We start from the raw sequence: 20,905 nt of genomic DNA, 5'->3' as shown, positions 1-20,905 counted from the left end.
ACACACCTTGGACAATTAAACCCCTTATGCGCAATGAGAATTAAAAATTTCTTGCTACTGGACTCTCTCTATAGTCTTGAAGTGTAATTTGCGCCTTGAGCTTCCAGTAAAGGACACGCTTTTCACATGCATTTCTGGACAAGCTGAGAGTTACAGAAACATCACTGAAGGTGAAAAAAGCATGTGGAACTAGGCGACACAGTACTATCACATGGTTTTACATAAATTACTTTATATTTATGCAACGTTTAAGCGCGTTATGTCTCTGCCTGCTTTAGAGGCCTTTAATATCAAAGACAAATATCCTCCTCTCCCTGTTACAAGTCAGTGGAACATCACAGTGATCTGAAGCTGCTATTTTAAGGTACAAAAGCTACCCAGTGTTGCTTTAAAGGGTTTAGTGTGAAACACCTGGCTCCGTGGCACAAGCAGCAGCAGTAACAGCAGCAGGAGGCGGAGCGCTGATGCACTTCACTGCACTATAATCACGGAGTTTGGGCTCAGGATGCATCGGATTCGGTTGCTTGACAGAACTGTAAGTGCTGCATCCAGTCATTTATAGTCCACAGTATCTGAGAAGAGCTTCTTCACGCAGAACTATCTTCCCTCACAGTTTTCCACCACAGCTCCTTCTTTTTTCGCAGACTGGAGCAGGAAATCCCAAACCCCAGACGCCAGGGCCTGCTTCTGTAGCTGTATGAAAGCTTCAATGATGACATCAGCAGCTCCTGATCACCCTCTGATGTCCATGCTGGGCTTCTTTTTTTGTTTGATCCTGGAATGACATCACCACATACACTTCACACGTACGCCTGGAGAGTGCATACCACCCTCCCCCCTACCCCCTGCCTGCGCTCCAAGACTGACTTCAAAAAAAGACAATGTCTGACGAAGGAGCCAACACGAGCGTGAGCACTCCTCAGACTTTGTTCGTTGGCTCTTTGATGGCAGAAGAGCAAAATGCAAACCAAAAACAAGCTTCTTTCAATCATCTCAACAACACGACTGAAAAAAAATGACAAAGAGGGATATGAAACAGTTCAGAAGATCCACAGGAACATCTAGAATATACAGCCTGGAATTTTGGGTTTTGAAAGTCTCTCTCTCTCTAGTTCTTTCTATCTCTCTGTCTTTTCTTTAGTTCTTAGGTCTTTCTCTTTTGGTTAATGGGAGATAGGTGGTAGGTGTGTACCCGTAATATGTCATAGAAGGCATTACCACACACAATGGACAGTGCAGTGGGTGTTAATGATTGTGTCCAGCGGATTCTGGCTTTAATTGTCCATGCGAAAAGACAAGTGACTGGCAAAAATCACATTCACACTCAATGCAGGAGGCCCTATACCCTATTATTATTGTCTATGGGATATGGCAAAAGTCATGGGACACCATATTAGTTCGTCACCAATGAAATGTGGTATGTCAGTGTATTTCTTTCCTCTTTCTTTCTTTTTCTCTGTATTTTTTCTCTATCTTCCTTTTCCTTCTCATTTTTACTGTCTCTCTTCTATATTTCTGTTTCTCTCTCTTTCAGTTTCTTTTCTATATTTCTGTATCTTTTTCTTTTTCTTTCTTTCTCTGTCCTTTTTTAATGTCTTCTCCTTTATCTCTCTTTTTTATTTGTCTCTCTTACTTTTTTACTTTTCAACCTCTCTCTCTGTCTAAAGCTTTCTCTTCTCCCGCTCTCTCACTCTGGATTTTTTTTATTTTATTTGTGTATTTCACTTTTTTGTTTCTTAGCTTCTCTCTTTATCTCATTCTCTTTTTCTGAATCTCATTTATTTGTATCTTAGCTTTTTTCTCTGTTTCTGTATCCCATTCCATTGTATCTTGGCTTCTTTCTTTACCTCACTCTCTTTATCTCACTCTCTTTTCTGTATTTCTTTATCTCTCATTTCTAGCTCTGTATCTTGCTGTATCTCTTTTTCTTCATCTTTCCCCATCCCCCCTCTATCTCCCTCTCTTTTTCTCCTGGTTTCTTTCTCTCTCTTCCTTTTTTTGCTGTAGGAGATGCCAACGTTGAATGACAGTAAGGCTACAGCTGGGAGCAGCTCTCCCTGGCATGCTGGCACTCCTTGTACCACACACACACACACACACACACACCAGCTACAAAGCAGAGACTCTCTCTTCTAGATCCTGCTGTAGTCTCAGCACCTGTTTTAATAGTTCATCTAAGGGAACAGAATGTTTTATATCAGAACCGGTTCCCGCCTGATTACACCCAGACCACAGAACCTCCCTGACTGTCAGCAGGGTTCAGTCAGATTTTAGAAAATGAAGACAGTGCCATATGGAATTATTTAGTAAACAAAAACGACATTAACAAACCGGCATATGGTTTATATTTTATATTTTTAAAGTAGTAACCTCTTGCTTAGGTGACAGCTTTACACGTGTTGGAATTTTCTTAGTTAGCTTTATGAGGTAGAGTCCCCTTGAATGGCTCTCAGTTAACAGCTGTGCTGAACTCGTTAAGAGTTAATTACTTGAATTTCTTGCCTCTTAATGTGTTTGAGAGCATCAGTTGTAAATTTGTGAAGAGGTTTGTATACAGTGATGTTCTAATACAAAAAATAATATTTAAAAAAAATGAAGGTTAGTCAATCCAAATATTTTGAAAAACTTTGAAACTACCTTCTAGTGCAGTCGCAAAGACCATCAAACACATCAAAAACCTTTAGCGTGTAAAGTGAGCTAGACTGTATTTTAGTAAAACACATCCTGATTCTGCGCTTCTGAAGCCCCTTCTTCTGCCATCACCCAGCTCTCAAAATCAGGTTATTTCTATTTTATTCATGAATTCCTTCAGTCAGCTCACAGGAAGGAGAGACACTAGCAGTTAGAAGTGTAAGTCACTCAAAACAAGCTAGCCTGAAAGAAGAGGTAAGTTGATTTCACACTTATAAAACACTGAGTGCTCACAGATGGTCTGTGGTGTGTTTAGTAAGAATTCTAGCTAACAAGTTTTTAAAGGCTGTAGTCTGTAATCCCAGATTACATCCCCATGTGGAGCTTTTATGGGTAAGTTTGTGCCTGGGTTCCATGTTGGCCTCATATATGGATTTCCAGCCGGTTGGCTGGGTTAGCGATTAGGCTACACAAACTAGCCTGTTTGTAGTGGTTAACACCTAAGTTAGTTTGGTCAAGCCAGTCATGGTAGTTGACCAGCTTGGACATTGTAGTCAAAGTGGTCATTCATATTGAGCAAAATGAGTGCCATATTTTTCCCACTATAAGGTGCACAGAATTATAAGGCACACTACCAACGAATGCATATTTTCTGGTCCATTTTCATACATAAGGCACACCGGATTAACTTTAAAAGTATCTTTGAGTGCAGTCTCAAAGATCATCACACGTTTTGATGAAACTGGCTCTCATCAGGACCACCGTAGGAAGGGAAATCCAAGAGCCTGTTTCACAAGATAAGTTCATCAGAGTTACCGGCTTTAGAAACCGCAAGTTAACACCCCAGATAAGAGTCAGCTAAACTATTTTGGTTTGTTAATCACTTTTATCACTGGAATTAAAAGGCACAATATGTTTTCGCTCTAATTTAGCAGGTGTCGCTGCTCTGTGGTGGTGGTGAACTAAGTTACATTAAGCTAAGCTGAGTAAACAAAACTGTACTTCTTAAAAAAACAAACATTTTCTTTTAAAGTCAAATGAGCACTGTAAGTTAATCCACACGGATTGTGAGCTAGGACTTAGCGCAGTTAGTGGCTAATGCTATTGCTGCTCTAGCAGTGCTAGCCGGTATTAGCAGCAGGGTACAGGCTGATAATATGCACCTCTGAGCAACGAAAGAGCTAGCGCTTAGCACGGTTTGTGGCTAATGCTAATACTGCTCCAGTTTTGTGTTGGAGAACTAAACTGAAACTCCTGTATAACTCTGTACTTCAGTGGAGTGGCTTTACTGCTCCTTATAACCTCTATGGTTGCCATGTTGGACCCTTAAACAAGTTTTTTAACCCTCACTGCTGTGTGTGTGTTTGTTTACTATAGTGTATGTGTGTTGAAAGCCAAATTTCATCCATTTGTGTCAAACACAAACAGTGACAGAGACTTCTATGTTTTATCTTCTAGGACATTACAAGTGTCTGTGTTTTTGCTGGGTTAACATTACTTGCATTTCTACCCAAAAAGCCCAATATTTTCAGCTCATACTGTAGTAATATGTCTTGCTCAGCTTCTATTTTAAGTGTACAGTGTCTGCAGCCAGCTGCACTGAGGCCTTCCAGCAAAAGCTGCATTGTCCAGGACCGGGAATCGCCTTAAGATGAAGGCTTCATTGGTTTACATTTGAACAACTCATGGCATGACTGTGGGCAAATCTAGCCTAATGTCTGCTGTTCATTTTACACTCTGAATCTGTTCTCTCATTCTCACACACTCTCTCTTTCTCTTTCGCTCTATCCTTGCTGAAGTTACCATAGCTACTGCAGTTTTTAGACACACCAGCAGTCTGCAGGGCCTCGTCTGTCTGCCTGCTTTTTCCCCTCGCGCTCTAAAGCTCCCTTCGCTAAAAACTTTGCATCGAATCAGACTGTATCGACTGTTCTTAAAAGAATTCTCCAGCCATTTTCAGTCTAATCTATATCTGCTGCAGCCGCAGTGTACTTTCACACTTTCAAAAAGGGAAAATTGTCCACAGTGCCAGTTTGGAGCACCACAGCATTGCACAGTTTAATGTTTAGCTTGCTCTCACACACACATTCCACTCACGAATAGCTTGATAATGAGCTAATGAGGTGTATTCGACAAGGGAAATGCCCACTTCCCTGTAAAGTGACCCCCAGAGACTACAGCTGGAGAAGATTGAAGTAGTGTCTTAACCTGTTATTGAATAGTAACTTAGCAGGATATTAAATACACTTAGCGACCAATTTACCAGAAACCTTACCTTGTACTTCCACTTTATTAGAAACTACCACCTACCTTGTACTTCCACTCACTAACCACTTTATTAGAACCCCGAATTACCTTTTACTTCCATTCTCTGGCCACTTTATTAGAAACCCTAACATTATACTTCCACTCACTGATCTTGAATGCTTAAACTTTAATGGAAACCCCTACTTTGAAAGTCTAACTTCCGGTCACTTTATTGGAAACCCCTACCTTGAAATTTCTAATCTCTGGTCAATTAATTGGAAACCACTACCTTAAATGTCTAATATCAGACCAATTTATTGGAAACTGTAGCTTGAATGTGTAACGTCTGGCCACTTTATTGGAAACCCCTACTAGGAATGTCTAATCTCTGGTCACTTTATTGGAAACCCCTACCTTGGATGTCTAATCTCTGGCCACTTTATTGGAAACCCCTACCTTGGCTGTCTAATCTCTGGCCACTTTATTGGAAAACTCCTACTTTGAATGTCTAAACTTTGTCCACTTTATTGGAAACCCCTACCTTGAATGTCTCATCTCTGGCCACTTTATTGGAAACCCCTACCTTGGATGTCTAATCTCTGGTCACTTTATTGGAAACCCCTACTTTAAAGGTCTAATCTCTGGTCACTTTATTGGAAACTCAGACCTTGAATGTCTAATCTCTAGCTACTTTATTCAAAACCCGTACTTTGAATGTCTAACTTCTGGCCACTTTGTTGGAAACCCCTACCAGGAATGTCTAATCTCTGGCCACTTTATTGGAAACCCCTACCTTGGATGTCTAATCGCTTGTCACCTTATTGGAAACCACTACTTTGAATTTCTTACTTCTGGCCACTTCATTGGAATCCCCTACCTTGGATGTCTAATTTCTGGCCACTTTATTGGAAAACTCTTACCTTGAATGTCTAAACTTTGGCCACTTTATTGGAAACCCCTACCTTGAATGTCTAACCTCTGGTCACTTTATTGAACACCCTACTTTGAATTTTTAACTTTTGGCCACTTAATTGGAAACCCCTACCTTGAATGTCTAATCTCTGGCCACTTTATTGGAAACCACTACCTTGGATGTCTAAGCTCTGGCCACTTTATTGGAACCCCCTACCTTGGATGTCTAATCTCTGGCTACTTTATTGGAAACCCCTACTTTGAATGTCTAAATTTTGTCCACTTTATTGGAAACCCCTACCTTGAATGTCTCAGCTCTGGCCACTTTATTGGAAACCCCTACCTTGGATGTCTGATCTCTGGTCACTTTATTGGAAACCCCTACTTTGAATGTCTAATCTCTGGTCACTTTATTGGTAACCCGTAACCTTGAATGTCTAATCTGTAACTACTTTATTCGAAACCCGTACTTTGAATGTCTAACTTCTGGCCACTTTATTGGAAACCCGTACTTTGAATGTCTAACTTCTGGCCACTTTATTGGAAACCCCTACCTTGGATGTCTAATCTCTGGCCACTTTATTGGAAACCCCTATCTTGAATGTCTAAACTTTGGTCACTTTATTGGAAACCCCTACTTTAAATGTCTAAACTTTGGTCATTTTTTTTTAGAAACTGCTATCTTATAAACTTTCACTCAATGGCCACTTTATTAGAAACCACACCCTTGTACATCTATTTACTGTCCACATCTGTAGGAACCCTTACCTTGTACATCCAGTCACTGGCTTTGTCTAATCTCTGGTCACTTTATTGGAAACCCTCTCATTTTATTTTTTTATATCATTTTATTTTTAATTTTTTCCCATTTTTTTTTCTCCCCAAATGGCCAATTTCCCAACCCACTCACAGACGCCTTGTGCTGCGGACATCACCCTTTGGAGTGATGTGGGGAGAGAGCGCCATATACCCACCCAGACAGAGCATGGCAAGCTACATGAACAGGATTTGAACCGGCGATCCTGATCATAGTGACCATAGTGACAGCACTTAGGCCACTGGACCACTCAGAGCCCCCCATTCCTTGAATGTGTAATCTCTAGCCACTTTATTGGAAACCTCTACTTTGAATGTCTAATCTCTGGCCACTTTATTGGAAACTGCTACCTTATGTACTTCCACTCACCGGCCACTTTATTAGAAACTACCCTTCTAGTATATAGACTGCTGTCAGGGAGAGCGGATAAACACCAGGTGCATGTTACTTAAGCTCTAATATAAATTTATAAATAAATTTGAAATATGGCCTGCTAAAAATATATGAGCTATACAGGTCTAGAACAGTAACTTTAGCTAAGATAGCTAACTAGCCTTAAACATGAACCTATTGGCACTATGTCCAACACTAGGCATGAACTAGTGGGGTTTTAAAAAATGCACACACACACACACACACACACACACACACACACACACACACATACACAATCGAACAACACTTTCTATACTGTTATTGTCTGACACTTTTTTGACACTGACACTGTTCAGTGTTTAAACTGGAGTTAGAGAAGTTAGCTGAGAGAATAAGGTGAAAATAAATGATGGGATTTCATTGCCCAGTGTGAGCAAATGCCCTAAAGAGTTTTGAGTTTTCTTCTTCTAGCTATTTACATTTGACCAGATAATGAAGAATGCAGCTGCATCAGAAATCACCCCTTTGGCTCCTTCCAATAGTTTTGAGTGTCTCGAAACAATCAGAACCTCACAGCAATGTTCCACGATCTAGTAAAAAGCTTTTCCTGGACAGTAGAGACAATTATTCTACTTTTAATTATAAACTTTTTTCAATACATTTGAATTTGGAGGAAACAATACTTCTGTACATATAATGAACAAATTTGTTAGGTAGCAGCTTGTACAGAGTTGGGGGTTCCAACTTCATCCCCTGAGGTATTACATGCACGTCATGATCAATTAACATACCATGAGCAAAGCTATCCAGTGACTTTTGGCAATTCATTGTAGAAGTAGTCACTCTGTCAGGCTACATTATTCTTACCTTGTACGGCCTGTAGCTTATGCGTCTGTATGATGATGCAGAGTTGAAGAACCAGCTGGGGGGCGCTCTCCAGGAACGTGGCAAGCAAATGGAGCATGCTGACATCGGCATACTCATACACCATCCTCCAGTAGAACCTCCAGCGGTCATTCTCCCCGCTCTGCCTGCTCCGGATGCCCAGGTAGATGGTGTGAAAGTACCTGAGAAGAAAACAGAGAAACCTCTTTTTTAGTAAGGTAGCTATTTTGATGATATAGCTCATCTATTAAACACCTATTTTTTATCAAATATCTTATAAAAAAACATAGAGCATCCAACAAGAACTAAAGTCTTGTTAAAGCTTTTTTATATCACAAAAAAAAAACATTAAAGCTCACAGAGAGTGCTGATGGAAATCAAGGACACGATCAAGTTGAGCTTTTTGGCAAATAAACAACGACATACAGTGGTGACTAGAAAACAGGTTTTCACATTCTCAGATTACATTAAAAACAATTTGGTTTCCTACAGAAGATTTCTTCCTTTCAGTAAATGGAGGTTACACCATTTTCGCCAAAGGTAAAGTATACCAACAATCAGCAAGACAATCCCTGTCTTATCCAAACTAACTACTTCTAACCTCATTTCCTTCTTCCCCTTCTCTACTCCTCTATCCCTTTGACCTCCTTTAGGTCCTATCTAAAGATGTTTTATCTTTAACTACTATTACTTTGTACAAAAGTGTCTGCCAAATGTAATGTAATGTAATGTAATCCAAAGTGCAATAATACTTTTTTATTTGGGTACTTTTTATTGAATATTCCTACAGAACCATTTCCCTAAAATGCTTTTGTTAAAAAGATTCTGTGTAAATAGGCATATACTAGTTTTAGTGGCATGAAATGTTACATCAGGTCTGTGACAGTTTCCTGAACCAGGATTAAGTTGTGTAGCCCATAAACTGAATATAAGTATGGACAGGATGACAGCAGATGAAAAGTGCCCTCTGGTGGTTGGCTCCAGTACAACATTGAACCCCACCTATTTCTATTTATTTGAATGGGAGATGACGGAATGTTTTCATTGTATGTATTTATATCTTTATTCACCTAAATATGCCACTCCACGAGAAAGCCACACGTCAGATGTTATGTTCAGGATATTACTCCATCATTTACTCAAAGATGGCCTTATTTGAGATGTTAATACTTACAGAATGTTAAAATATTTATTCATTTGATCAAACGTTTAGTTCATATCTGCACAATATTTGCTTGTAAAAGCTGGTGGACACACCTTTCATTGACTGCTCCATGTGATAGTGAGCGATTTTATCGATTGTATGATCAATTGCTAATCTTCATCCCATTAGAAGCCTAAGTGTTGTTAATAATAACAAAGTTTTGGGAAGAGGAACATACCTGTAGCCTCCTCCTCCCAAATTAACACCCTATAAATATGATCTCTGCCTCGCTTATGTGTTTATGACGAGTCTTCACACCCCTCCACTGCTCATCTCCTCTTTTTAAATCTGTTATCTCTCCTTCCTGGTTCTGCTTATCAGAGAGGGGTTCTGGCTCCTTATAACCAGCAGAAACTGCCTGAACTCCAGCTCAAAATGTTCTCAGAGTTCTTTTTCTTCTCTTCCCTCTTTTCAATCTCCCTCTGAATCATCGCTAGATTGATGGCATGTTATGAACTAGCAAAATGGCCACTAGAGGGTCCCTATGCAGAGAGGCTAGAAAACATTTACAGGCTTTTCCAGTTGCTAACACACTAAAATGAACACACTGACACTTCTCAAGTCTTGAACACTCTATATACATTTTGAACTTTAAACACATTTTGTTCTGTGCACTGAACAGGATTTTTAAGTCACTTTTTCATGTGGCGCAGTGGATAACACCACTACCCGCCAGTGAGCTAAACACCACATCCTGTGAAAGACTGAGGCTCAAATTCAGGCCTGGGTGACCGAATGCTGCGCTGCACCAGTGAGAGTCCTTAGGCTAGACTCCTAACACTACTTTGACCAACCTCTATAGTAGAAACAACCTTCTTATTGATTCACTCTGGATAAGAGCATCAGCTAAATGCCTTAAATATAAATGTAAACATCAAAATAATATCAACATTTTATCAGTTTTCATGCATCTGGGCATGTTCTCCTCCACCAGTCTTATACACTGCTTTTGGATAACTTTATGCCTTTACTCCTGTTGCAAACATTCAAGCAGTTCAGCTTGGTTTGATGGCTTGTGATCATCCATCTTCCTCTTGATTATATTTTCCAGAGGTTTTTAATTTGGTATAATCAAAGAAACCCATCATTATTATGTGGTCTTTTAAGTTTTTCAGAGCTGTATATGCTGCACATATGTTGCACTGACTTGTTTTGTGTTTGAAGCTATTTAATGCAAAAACTTGATTTTGATAATGCTATATGTAGATTTGTTTGCAGTGCTTCATTTTGCAGGAAATATAATATATTTTAGTTTTGTGAATTGTATTAAGTGTTTGGAAATACGATGCAATTGGAAAAAAAAAACTGTAGCTAAATGTTCTGAATGCTTTGGACTAGTAATTTTCCACATAAAGCTCTCTCCAGCTGCAATTAAGTAACTAATCTTTTTTTCCAGTGGTCTGTCCTATCCCCTTAGGCACACACAGCACTTAATTCACTTTTAAAAGAAGTGGAGCATTTTTCTCCACAGAAGCTGCTAGCTATTTTCAAGCTAATTATCTACATTTATATTTGCCATTTTAGTCCTCCTTACTAAAAAACCTAAAGAATGCCTCTCCATATTTAATGCGCACCTTTTGCTCCTGGAGAGCTGAATGGAATTCCGATGAGGCCGTACTCTACTGCACGCAGTCGCCCAGACGGGTGGGGAAAACGGAAACTCCGGGCGGAGGGCCAATCAGCAGTCTTAAAAGTGTTCCTCCTGAACGTTTTAAAGCCGTTTTGGTAGCAGCACTTTTCTTAAACTTGTGAACTCCAGCAACAGCTAAAAGGCTCTCACTGCGGAGCGATTAAAGCCTTTGAAATTACGCTTTTTTTAACATCATCGGTAAACCACAAAGGCAAACAAACAAACTGCGGCGGCTGGTTCCGAGCCGGTGGAAAGTTTCAAAGGGTCTTGCGGAACAATTCTGTCTGTACTGCTATGGCAACGGGCCATAGTGTGCGTGTGTAGGAACTTGCGTGTGTGTGTGTGTGTGGTGTGATCTGAAAGGTTAATGAATCCAGCTTGTTCTGGAGGACAGAAAGAGCTTAGCAGTAGAGTACGCTGCAGACAAACACATGATTTAGCACAATGCAAGAAATTGCCTTTATGAAATGCTGTGCTGGACTTCTGCAAAATCAGTTTATAGAAATGAGGTACCTGAATAATAGAGGTGTATGAAAATACCAGTCAAACATTTGGACGCATCTTCATTTTTTTCCTTACGTTTTTTGTTTATTATTTATGTAGTGTGTTTTCTACTTCTACATTGTAGATGTATAATATTAAAAACATCAAAAAAAGTGAATTAAACAAGTAAGATATATGGAATTATGTGGTAAAAATTTAAAAAAGTGTTTGTCCTCCACAATCCCCTGATCTAAACCTTATCAACTGAGATTTGAGGTGATTTGGGATGGGCTGGAGCTTCACAGTGTGAAGAAAAAGTAGCAACTATTGTTCAGCACTTCCAGAAACTCCTTCAAGACGCTGAGAAAACTTTAAAATAAAAAAAAACATTCTACATGTGTTCCTGTATAGCTTTAATGCTTTGAAATTAAATTTACAGTGTAAAAAAATCCTAAAAAGAAAGAAAACACATTAAATGAAAAGAGGTGTGTCCAAACGGTTGACTGGTACTATATTGAACTACTGGTATTATATTTACTATACATTTTGTATATATGCACACTACCGATCAAAGGTTTTAGAACACGCCCCAACTGATTCAGGTCCAATGAATAACCTAAAACGGTAGAAAATCGAGTCAAATTAAATAGTACAAGTTAACAGTAAACTGCCAGGGGAAAAATATAATAATAATTTAATAATGAAACAAAAAAAATACACATATTGTAAAACTAAAAGAAATTTAAAATGACGGAATAAAAAAACAAAAAACATAGCTCATCCAACAAGAATGAAAGCATTGTACATCCCTTTATACAGCACAAGAAACAGAGTAGCTAACTGAAAACAATGATGGATATTCAACGTGCTGTTCTATTTAGTGTGCAGTTTGTGAATATGTACCACGGTCACTGAAAGTCATTCATTTTTAATAAAAATTGGTGATAAATAACACAACGCAAAATGGGTAAACTCAAGGACATTATCAAATTGAGCCTTGCTAAATATTTGTCAAATAAATAGTGACATTCATACAGGTTCTCACATTCTCACAACACTTTAAAAAAACACTCTGAACTCTAACTCTGGTTCCAACTGAAGATTTATTCATTATATACCAGTCTTTATTGGAAGGTTTTGTAGTTTTGAAATTAGACTGACCCAATAAAACACATAAAACACATTGCGTCCTTGCTGTCTGCAAGCAATGAAAATAAAAATAAATGCAAGAAACACTGGATTTTGTTGTATTTGCGTTTCTCATTCTGTCCAAACCTTTTTTTATTTGGAGTTGTTTATGGCTTATGAGTTCCTCTAAAGGCCAGAACACTCTGACTCAGCAAACACAGACATTTATTGGTTAGTTGGTGTTCTGTACCTGAGAGTCCTTGCCAGAATATTATCCTTAATCTACCCCCAACTCAAGAGAAGTAATTTTGTACTCAGTACAAGTGAATTTCAATAGAGTGATGAAGCTCCATCCCCTCAATACCGTTGAGATGGCAGAAATCCAGGACAAGATCCAGGAAAAGTTCTACTAGGAGACTCTAATATTATGTCACTTTTACCTTAACCAATCAGGAGCTTCTATCTGTCTTAAGAAGACATCTACTTACACACTTGATTTGATGCTTTCAGATGCTTCCAAACTGGACCAGACTTGATTTAATGATGAGGCCTATGTCAGAAATATTTTACTTCAAATCAGAGACTTTTTCCTCAGATATAATATTTTGCTTTAATTAAAAGGTTTTTTTCCTGCCTGTATGCTTGCCTCCTAGGTCTTCTGTTAGAACTAATCAATCCTACATCAGTACCTGATCTCACTGATGTTCTTGTGGCTGCAAAGTTGGCAGGAAAGTCCCAACGTCTACTGTAAATCTTTCCCAGAAAAGTAGAGGCTGTTCCTCCAGCAAAGGTGGGAACAAACACCCTATTAATACCCCTGATTTCAGAAGACACACTGGCTAAGCAGGTGTCTACACAGTTCTGACAAATGGTGTGAGTCTACTGTGTGTTATGTAGGACCAGAATCTTCATTCTGGTGAGATGGATCTGAAGAACTATGGCTAAAGCTTGAGCTAAGTAGATTTATTAGGTACTTACAGACCAGAGAAACAGTTCACCGTTTCTCTTAGCACAGAACAATCTGTATGCCATCAAACACACACAAACACTCAGACTGCTTTAAGAACTTAAGGAGTAAACACTCGGCTTTGACATGTGCTGCTCCTGCAGGGCTGCAACTTTTATTTGAAATAATAAAAAATAGGTCATGGTTTCAGAAGCATGAACATCCAGCTTGACACATCTAGAGCGCCGCCTTAATGCAAATGAGAGGTTTTACAGCAACAAGAAACGTGTGACGAGATGTGCTTGTGACACGCAGGGTTCCCTACGCTGAGCTAGATACATTTGGTTTAGGCTTTAGAGTTTACAAATGCTGCGGTTTAGACTGCAGTCAGTTGAATATTTCATTTTGCCTTGTTTGCAGTGAATTTGTTTAGTCCTGACACGTTTGAATTGGAACGTTACATTGAAAATGGCTTGAGGATGTTCCGTGAATATATTAGGATGTGTAGTTTAGAAAAGATTCAAAGGTTTTAAAAAAATCATAAAAAGAAAGAAAACATTGAAACATATTGAATGAGAATTGGTGCATCCAAACTTTTGACTGGTACTGTATATAAATGTATTTTATATATATATATATACACTACTGGTCAAAGTTTTGGAACTTTAGAACTTTATTATTGCCATGTATGTGAATAACCTGAAATGGTGCAAAAATCGAGTGACATTATTAGTAAAGCGAAACTAAAATAATTAAAACTAAAAATTATAAACTGAAAAAATAAATATATTGTAAAAAAAGAGAAATATATATCGTCGCTGTCCAATGAAAAACACTTATCTCCATTTTTGTAGATTTTTAGTTTTCTACATAATCTGAACAGACAAACTGTCCTTTACACTTTGCCAAAATTTCTTGATGAACAGACCAATAGAAACTCTTCAAAATGACCTGAAATAAACTCTTTTTACATTGACTTCTATTGAAAGTTTACAAGTTTTTTTCTCTCTCCTGTAAAGTTGCTGTTTTGGAGATAAGTGTTGTTCATTGGACAGCGACGATATATTGTGAACAAAGGGGAGGAAAACTAAAAAATATAGCACATTCCTCAGTGGACTCATACAGTCCAAACACATGGAAATTAGGTAAATTGGATACTCAAAGCTGCACTGGTGTGGTTGTGTGTGGGTGTAAGTATGCATGTGTGGGATTGTGTCTATGACTGTATACCCAGTTATGGCTTGGAATTCTATTCAGTGTCCATGCCGGAGTGCCTGATGCAGTTGTTTCCGGTTGAGAATACACTGTGTGCGATTGGCTGCTGCTTGCTTAAGTAACATTCCCAAAACTAAAAATGAAAAGTGATGTTGTTGCAACTTTACATTTTAGTAAAGTTGCAACAACATCACTTTTCATTTTTAGTATGAGTATGTATGAGTCCACTGAGGAATGTGCTATATTTTTTTGTTTTCCTCCCCTTTGTTCACAATATATATATTTCTCTTTTTTTTCTCTTTGGTTAGCAGGACATTTTTTTAATGTTACACTTAACGCTCTTAGAACGTTCTAAGAGCGTTAAGTGTAACATTAAAAAAATGTTCTGCTAACCAAAAATTGTTAGTTGGGGCTGTTGCTTTTTTGTTTGGTCTGCACCAAAAAAGAATATGCGAAATGTGCCAAGGATGAAAATCTGAAACAAACATCCAAAATTTTGTTCAACCAAAAGAAGTGGTCTTGACCTAGATCTACTAAACCATGATTTAGTTTGTTTGCAGTATAGAAACACTTGCTTCAAACTTTTCGACCAATCACAGGAATTTAAAGCATCAGCAGTTAAACAATAGAAGAAGAAAAAGAACTGGTGTTGTGTTGAAAGCCAACTCCCTGCTTAAGAAAATATCTGATATAAGACCTTTAATGTAGTGTATGTATATGAAAGTGTGTTTGTGTGTGTGTGTGTGTGTGTGTGTGTGTGTGTCTACCTTGGCTGCAAGCCTATCAGGGACATAGGGGTAAACTGTGGTGCTCAGCAGCCCTGGAGGATGGCCCAGGAACAGGTCACTTTTTTGGCAGACTTGCAGTAGTAGGACCAGATGCCTACAGGTACAGGCACAGCACTGTGCCACTTTCCAGCAGGCTACACACACACACACACACACACACACACACACAAAAGTCCTAACACACAGGCCCTGGCACAGAAGCCTCCTACCTGCTGGGTCAGTGAAGCGCTACCTGACGTTTTCCCTGCCTCGGAGGAAGCAGCTCTAAAGGTCTGGTAAAAAGATCCTGCATCAATGAACAGCCCAGATTCTCTGTAGTTCTGCACATCTTGGCTGGATTTTCTCAGTCAGCTTTATGAGGTAGAATCACCTGGAATGTTCAGCTTTCACTTCTCTAGAGTTTACTACTTGAATTTCTTGTATTTTTAATGTGTTTGAGAGCATCAGTTATAAAGTTGTAAAAAAGGTAGAGTTAGTACACAGTAAATAGCCCTATTTGAGTAATGTTCTAATCCATATTATGGCAAGAACTTAAATTAGTAAAACATGAATTACAGTCAATCTGAAAATTTCAAGAACTTTAAAAGTATCATCAAGTGCAGTCAAAAAGACCATGAAAAATGTTATGATGAAACTGGCACTCATTAGTACAACCCCAGGAAAGGAAGACCAAGAGTTACCTCTGTTGAACAGGGTAAGTTCATCAGAGATACCAGCCTCAAAAACCACAAGTTAACAGCTCCCCAGATAAAAACATCTAAATGCTTTACAGAGTATTTTGGTGCGTTTAACACTTTTAAGTTACTACATGATTCCTTATGTGTTTCTTCATTCAGAGAATCAGTGTTTTTTTTTCAAGAAAAATGCCAATCAGAAGGAAGAAATGTTTTATTACCACAGCACCATATTTCAATTATGCCATTTATTCTTTTTACATTAAGAAAATATACAAAATCCCTAATATGGACACAATGCCAAACTACTTATCAGGATATATCAGAAGACTTTCTCTTTTGGTCCTATGTACATTACGTACGTATTTGTTTTATTCTTTTGACCATTTTTTATATTTAAAAAAAATCAAATTTGTCCGGCATGATCACTTTATATTTTAACTTTTTAAACATTTCTTGTTTTGCATGTGTCTAGCCTGTTATGACAATCTGCACAACAAAGTGCAAATTTTAGCAAAACTTGGCATTTGACCTAAATGTAGTGCTCATTGTTTATAGTGACCAATGTTGTTATGTTCCATACATTTAGATTCTCAAAAAATATTGTTTTTACTATGATATTTTACCACAATACTGTGGACAGCTTAGGCTTTCCCTCAGCTAAATATGGACACAATGTCCTGAATACTACAGTTATTAAGTTATTAAGTTATTAAGGGTTATATTTTCTCTAGTAACTCATAATATGATTAGGATGTATCATTACATATTAAGGGAACATGCTGAGCACTGGCAGCTCTTGTCAGCCAAGCTTCTGCCAGTATTTTATTTTTTTATTTTTTTTTAACTGTGTGGGGTTTACCTCCAAACCAGTTATAACATTACATTTTAGAGAATTCAGTGAGTTTTACTGAAAAAAATCCCACCCTGAAGGTTTGGAGGACACAGGTTTTTACCACAGCTCCGTTTCTCAAGAACGGAGAAAAGAATAAAACTGCTCAGCCCCAGAATTCCCTAAAACATGGGCACAATTCCAAACTACAGAATGACACAAAGATCTATTAGTCACAAACAAGTCAAACAAACAAAATAAAAGATTTCTCACACACACAAAATCTAATATTACGCTCCCCTCCCCTACGTTTCCCTGGTGAGGACTGGATTAGCCAGATGCTAACGTGCATCCTCTTCAGGTGACAGGATTAGCTCTGCAGCTGATGCTGCACGCAGGGCTGTGGAACAGATGTGCAGCACGCAGTGGCGTGGAGAGCAGTGCAGCCACATGCATAAACGGAGAATCCATGCGAGCAGCGGAGCATCAAATGCAGGCGCTGTAACCCGGGCAGGCTCATTAGCGTGTTTCATGCTTTAATGGATGTCTAAAGGGACCAGTGACATGTAGCTGATCACAGGGAGACAAGGGAAAAGAAAACCACGGGGATAAACAGGCAAGACACACACACACACACACACACACACATATTCCTCCTAGAAACCAGCTTCAGGGATTTATGTCACCTATATAAAAACAACATATATAGAGTTCGGCCCAGAAATACTTGGACAGTGATATAATCTTCATGATCTGGGCTCTGCATGCCACCACACTCCATTCGAAATGAAACAATAGAGATCACAATTGCAATTGAAGTGTATACTTCCATGTCTAATTCAAAAAAAGGTTAAACAAAAATGTCAAATGAAGCGTTTAGTATCTATTTTTTTCTATGAAGCCTTTTCATTTTAGGGGCTCAAAAGTAGTACGATGATCTCATCATCAAATGATCATCAAATGATCTCAAAAGCTGTTTTATGGACTGTATGGGCTATTTCCATTGTTAATCCATCATCAGTTAAACAGGCAAAAGGTCTGAGGCTGCTTTCAGGTTTGGCAATTGCATTTGGAAGCTGTTGCTGTGAACCCAGCCTATTATTAGCCTGACAAAAAGAAGAATCCATCAGAGTAATGGCGGAAATGTTAGGAATTGCCAAATTAACAATTTGGTACATTCTGGTAAAAAAAGAGCGCGGCGGTGAACCTGGGAACTCAAAAATTCCAGGACGTCCACAGAAGAGAACAGTGGTGGAGAATCACAAAATCCTTTCAATAGTGAAACAAAACCTTTCTTCTACCATAAAGAAAATACTTTATGAGTGCACATATATAGGTTTCACAATAAGGTGCGAATCAGCTTCACAGCACACATTGAAAATGACCCAAAACATACTGCAAAAGGTAAAGGTGTGGTAAGGTAAGGTAAAGAAGTGGACAATTCTGCAGTGGCCAAGTCAATCACTAGATCTCAACCCAACTGAGCTGCATTTCACTCATTTAAGACAAAAATAAAGGCAGAAAGACCCACAAACCAGCAACAACTAAAGGCAGCTGCAGTAAAGACCTGGCAAAGCATCATAAATGAGGAACCCATGTTTTTGGTAATGTCCATGGGTTCTAGCAATCAGACACTCCTTGCTTGAACCCCTAAAATGAGAAGGATTTGTAGATAAAACTTTAACAGCATCTTAGTTGTTTAATTTTAAATCCAGTATGGTGGAATGCAAAGCCCGAATCAGGAAGTGTGTGTCGCTGTCCAAAAAACAATTCTAAATCAGGCCTCGATAGCTCATGTGGTTCAATTATCATAATAAGCAGTGTTTAGTCTTACTCACAAGACATCACCTCATCACTTATACAGGTGTTTACTGAGATAACACATCGTGAGTTTCTTTTATTTTACCAAACTGAAAACCTCTTGAATAGTAGTGAAGAGTAAGATGGATGATCACAAGCCATCAAACCAAGCTGAACTGTTTAAATTTTCCAAAAGCAGTGTGTAAGACTGGTGGAGGAGCACATGCCAAGATACATAAAAACTGTGATTAAAAACAGGGTTATGACACCAAATATTGATTTCAGAACTCTTAAAACTTTTATGAATATAACATTGTTTTCTTTGTATTATGTAAGGTCTGAAAGCTCTGCATCTTTTTTGTTATTTCAGCCATGTTTCATTTTCTGCAAATAAATGCTCTAAATGACAATATTTTTATTTGGAATTTCTGAGAAATGTTGTCCGTAGTTTATAGAATAAAACAACTATGTTCATTTTACTCAAACATTTACCTATAAATAGCAAAATCAGATTTACAAACTAATTCAGAAACTGAAGTAGTCTCTTGATTTTTTTTTACAGAGCTGTATAAAATTTTCCATCACATCACAAAGCTGGTGGGTGTTAGATGCCTTGTGATCCTCTATCTTCCACTTGAGGATGCCCCACAGGTGCTCAATTGGGTTTATGTCTGAAGACATGCTCTTCTTTCTATAGTGTTATACCATGAAAAGTTACAATAAGATGTTTGCAGAAATGAGAGGGGCGTACTCATATTTGTTGTATGTACAATATATAAATTTGGACATATGGAGCATTTTGATCTAGGCTTCTCTACTTTAACTGACTCTGGCTACACTTCGTCCACACTATCTTCATCATTCCCTCATTTAGCTCTTTCACTCGCTCGGGTACACACACACACACACACACACACACACACACACACACACACACGCACCACTGCCATTCCAGAGAGATCACATTCTCCCTCACCTGCCAATCACATGCTGGAAAACAGCCCTCCGAGAGGATCTCAGATGCGTGCTCTGTTGTTATCACACATTGCATCATGCTTTCAGGGCTATTTTCTATTGCATCAATCACATCACACGCTCAAAAACACACCAAACTCTCTGCTGATTTCCTGCCCTCCAACTCTGAACTGCGCACATCTCATCTCGCAGTAATAAGCGGCGTAAAAGATGCAGTCATGCTGGAATGTGTGTCTTTTTGGTGATAAAAAGGAGATGAGATTTAATCTGTTCCATAAATAACATTTCTGATGGGGGAAACCCCCCTTAAAGGAATACTCCAGCGCTTTTCACCGCTTTTCACCCTAATACTCATCTGCTGTGTACTATTGATTTCCACAGGCCTCGTTTCCCAGTACTTATAAACCCTGTCAAGTCATTCAGATTGATGTTCATGGCATTTAGCAGATATGTTTACCCAGAGAGACTATCAAAAGTGCCTCAATGTCCACTTAGAAGATATTCCTAACAAGTGTGAATTAACTAGAATCTACAAACAAAAAAATTGAGCTCAGATACTGCCAAACACAAAAGCATTCATTCAGCCAATAGGATTCTTGTTTGAATTGCCCATTTCCCAGTCTTATTTCCACACCCCAGATTGCCAGGTATGGAACACTTACTATAGTAAGCCAACACAGCATGCCGCAGCTTATGTATCCTTCTAAAAAGCTCTAGGAGTCAGGATTTTGGTCAGCATTGGCTAGGTATATAGATCGTGAGTGGTATAGAGCCCAGGTTTTCCAGGTCTTGGACTGGAAACTGGATTCAACTGGACTATTTTTTGGACAATCTGAATAATCCACAACACTTATCCCAGCAGCCATCAGGCGGAAAGCAGGATCCACTGTCGCCAATCCACTGCAGGACATCTCTGTAGTGCAGAACAGTTCTGTAGTGATGGAAAGCCTGAAATCTGTACTCTTACTATACTGCCAAACACAAAAGCAGTCATTTGGCCAAAAGGTTCTTCTTTGAATTGTCCATTTCAGCATCTGACTCTCCCAACTGCCCATTCCCCAGTCCTATTTCCACACCCCAGATTGCCAGGTATGGAACACTTACTAAAGCTTACAGCTTAGATGGGTATCTTTCTAAAAAGCTTTGTGACAAAAGAGAGAGTCAGAATTTAATTTGGTTAGGCATATGTAGTGTGAGTGGTTTAGAGCCCAAGTTTTCCAGGCCTAGGACTGGAAACTGGATTCAAGATCCAGATTTAAAGACTATTTTCTAGACAGTGTAAATAATGCATTCCTCCATAACACCAATCCCGGCAGCCATCAGGCCAAGAGCAGGCAGAGAATCCACTGCAGAGCAGCTCTGT

General features: G+C 38.8%; 1 protein-coding gene across 1 annotated transcript in view; it reads right to left on the bottom strand.

Moving 5' to 3' along the window:
• xkr4 (XK related 4) overlaps positions 1–20,905 on the bottom strand; it is a 91,685-nt gene that overhangs the window by 14,199 nt on the left and 56,581 nt on the right. The window contains exon 2 of the mRNA XM_007232101.4: positions 7,850–8,049. Within this exon, the coding sequence (XP_007232163.2) occupies positions 7,850–8,049 (200 nt within the window). The remainder of the gene's footprint in view (positions 1–7,849; positions 8,050–20,905) is intronic.

The sequence above is a fragment of the Astyanax mexicanus genome, chromosome 4 (assembly GCF_023375975.1).
Source record: "Astyanax mexicanus isolate ESR-SI-001 chromosome 4, AstMex3_surface, whole genome shotgun sequence".
Taxonomy (NCBI): Eukaryota; Metazoa; Chordata; class Actinopteri; order Characiformes; family Acestrorhamphidae; genus Astyanax; species Astyanax mexicanus.
Note: the sequence above shows the minus strand (reverse complement) of the source record. Positions and strands in the feature narration are given on the sequence as shown.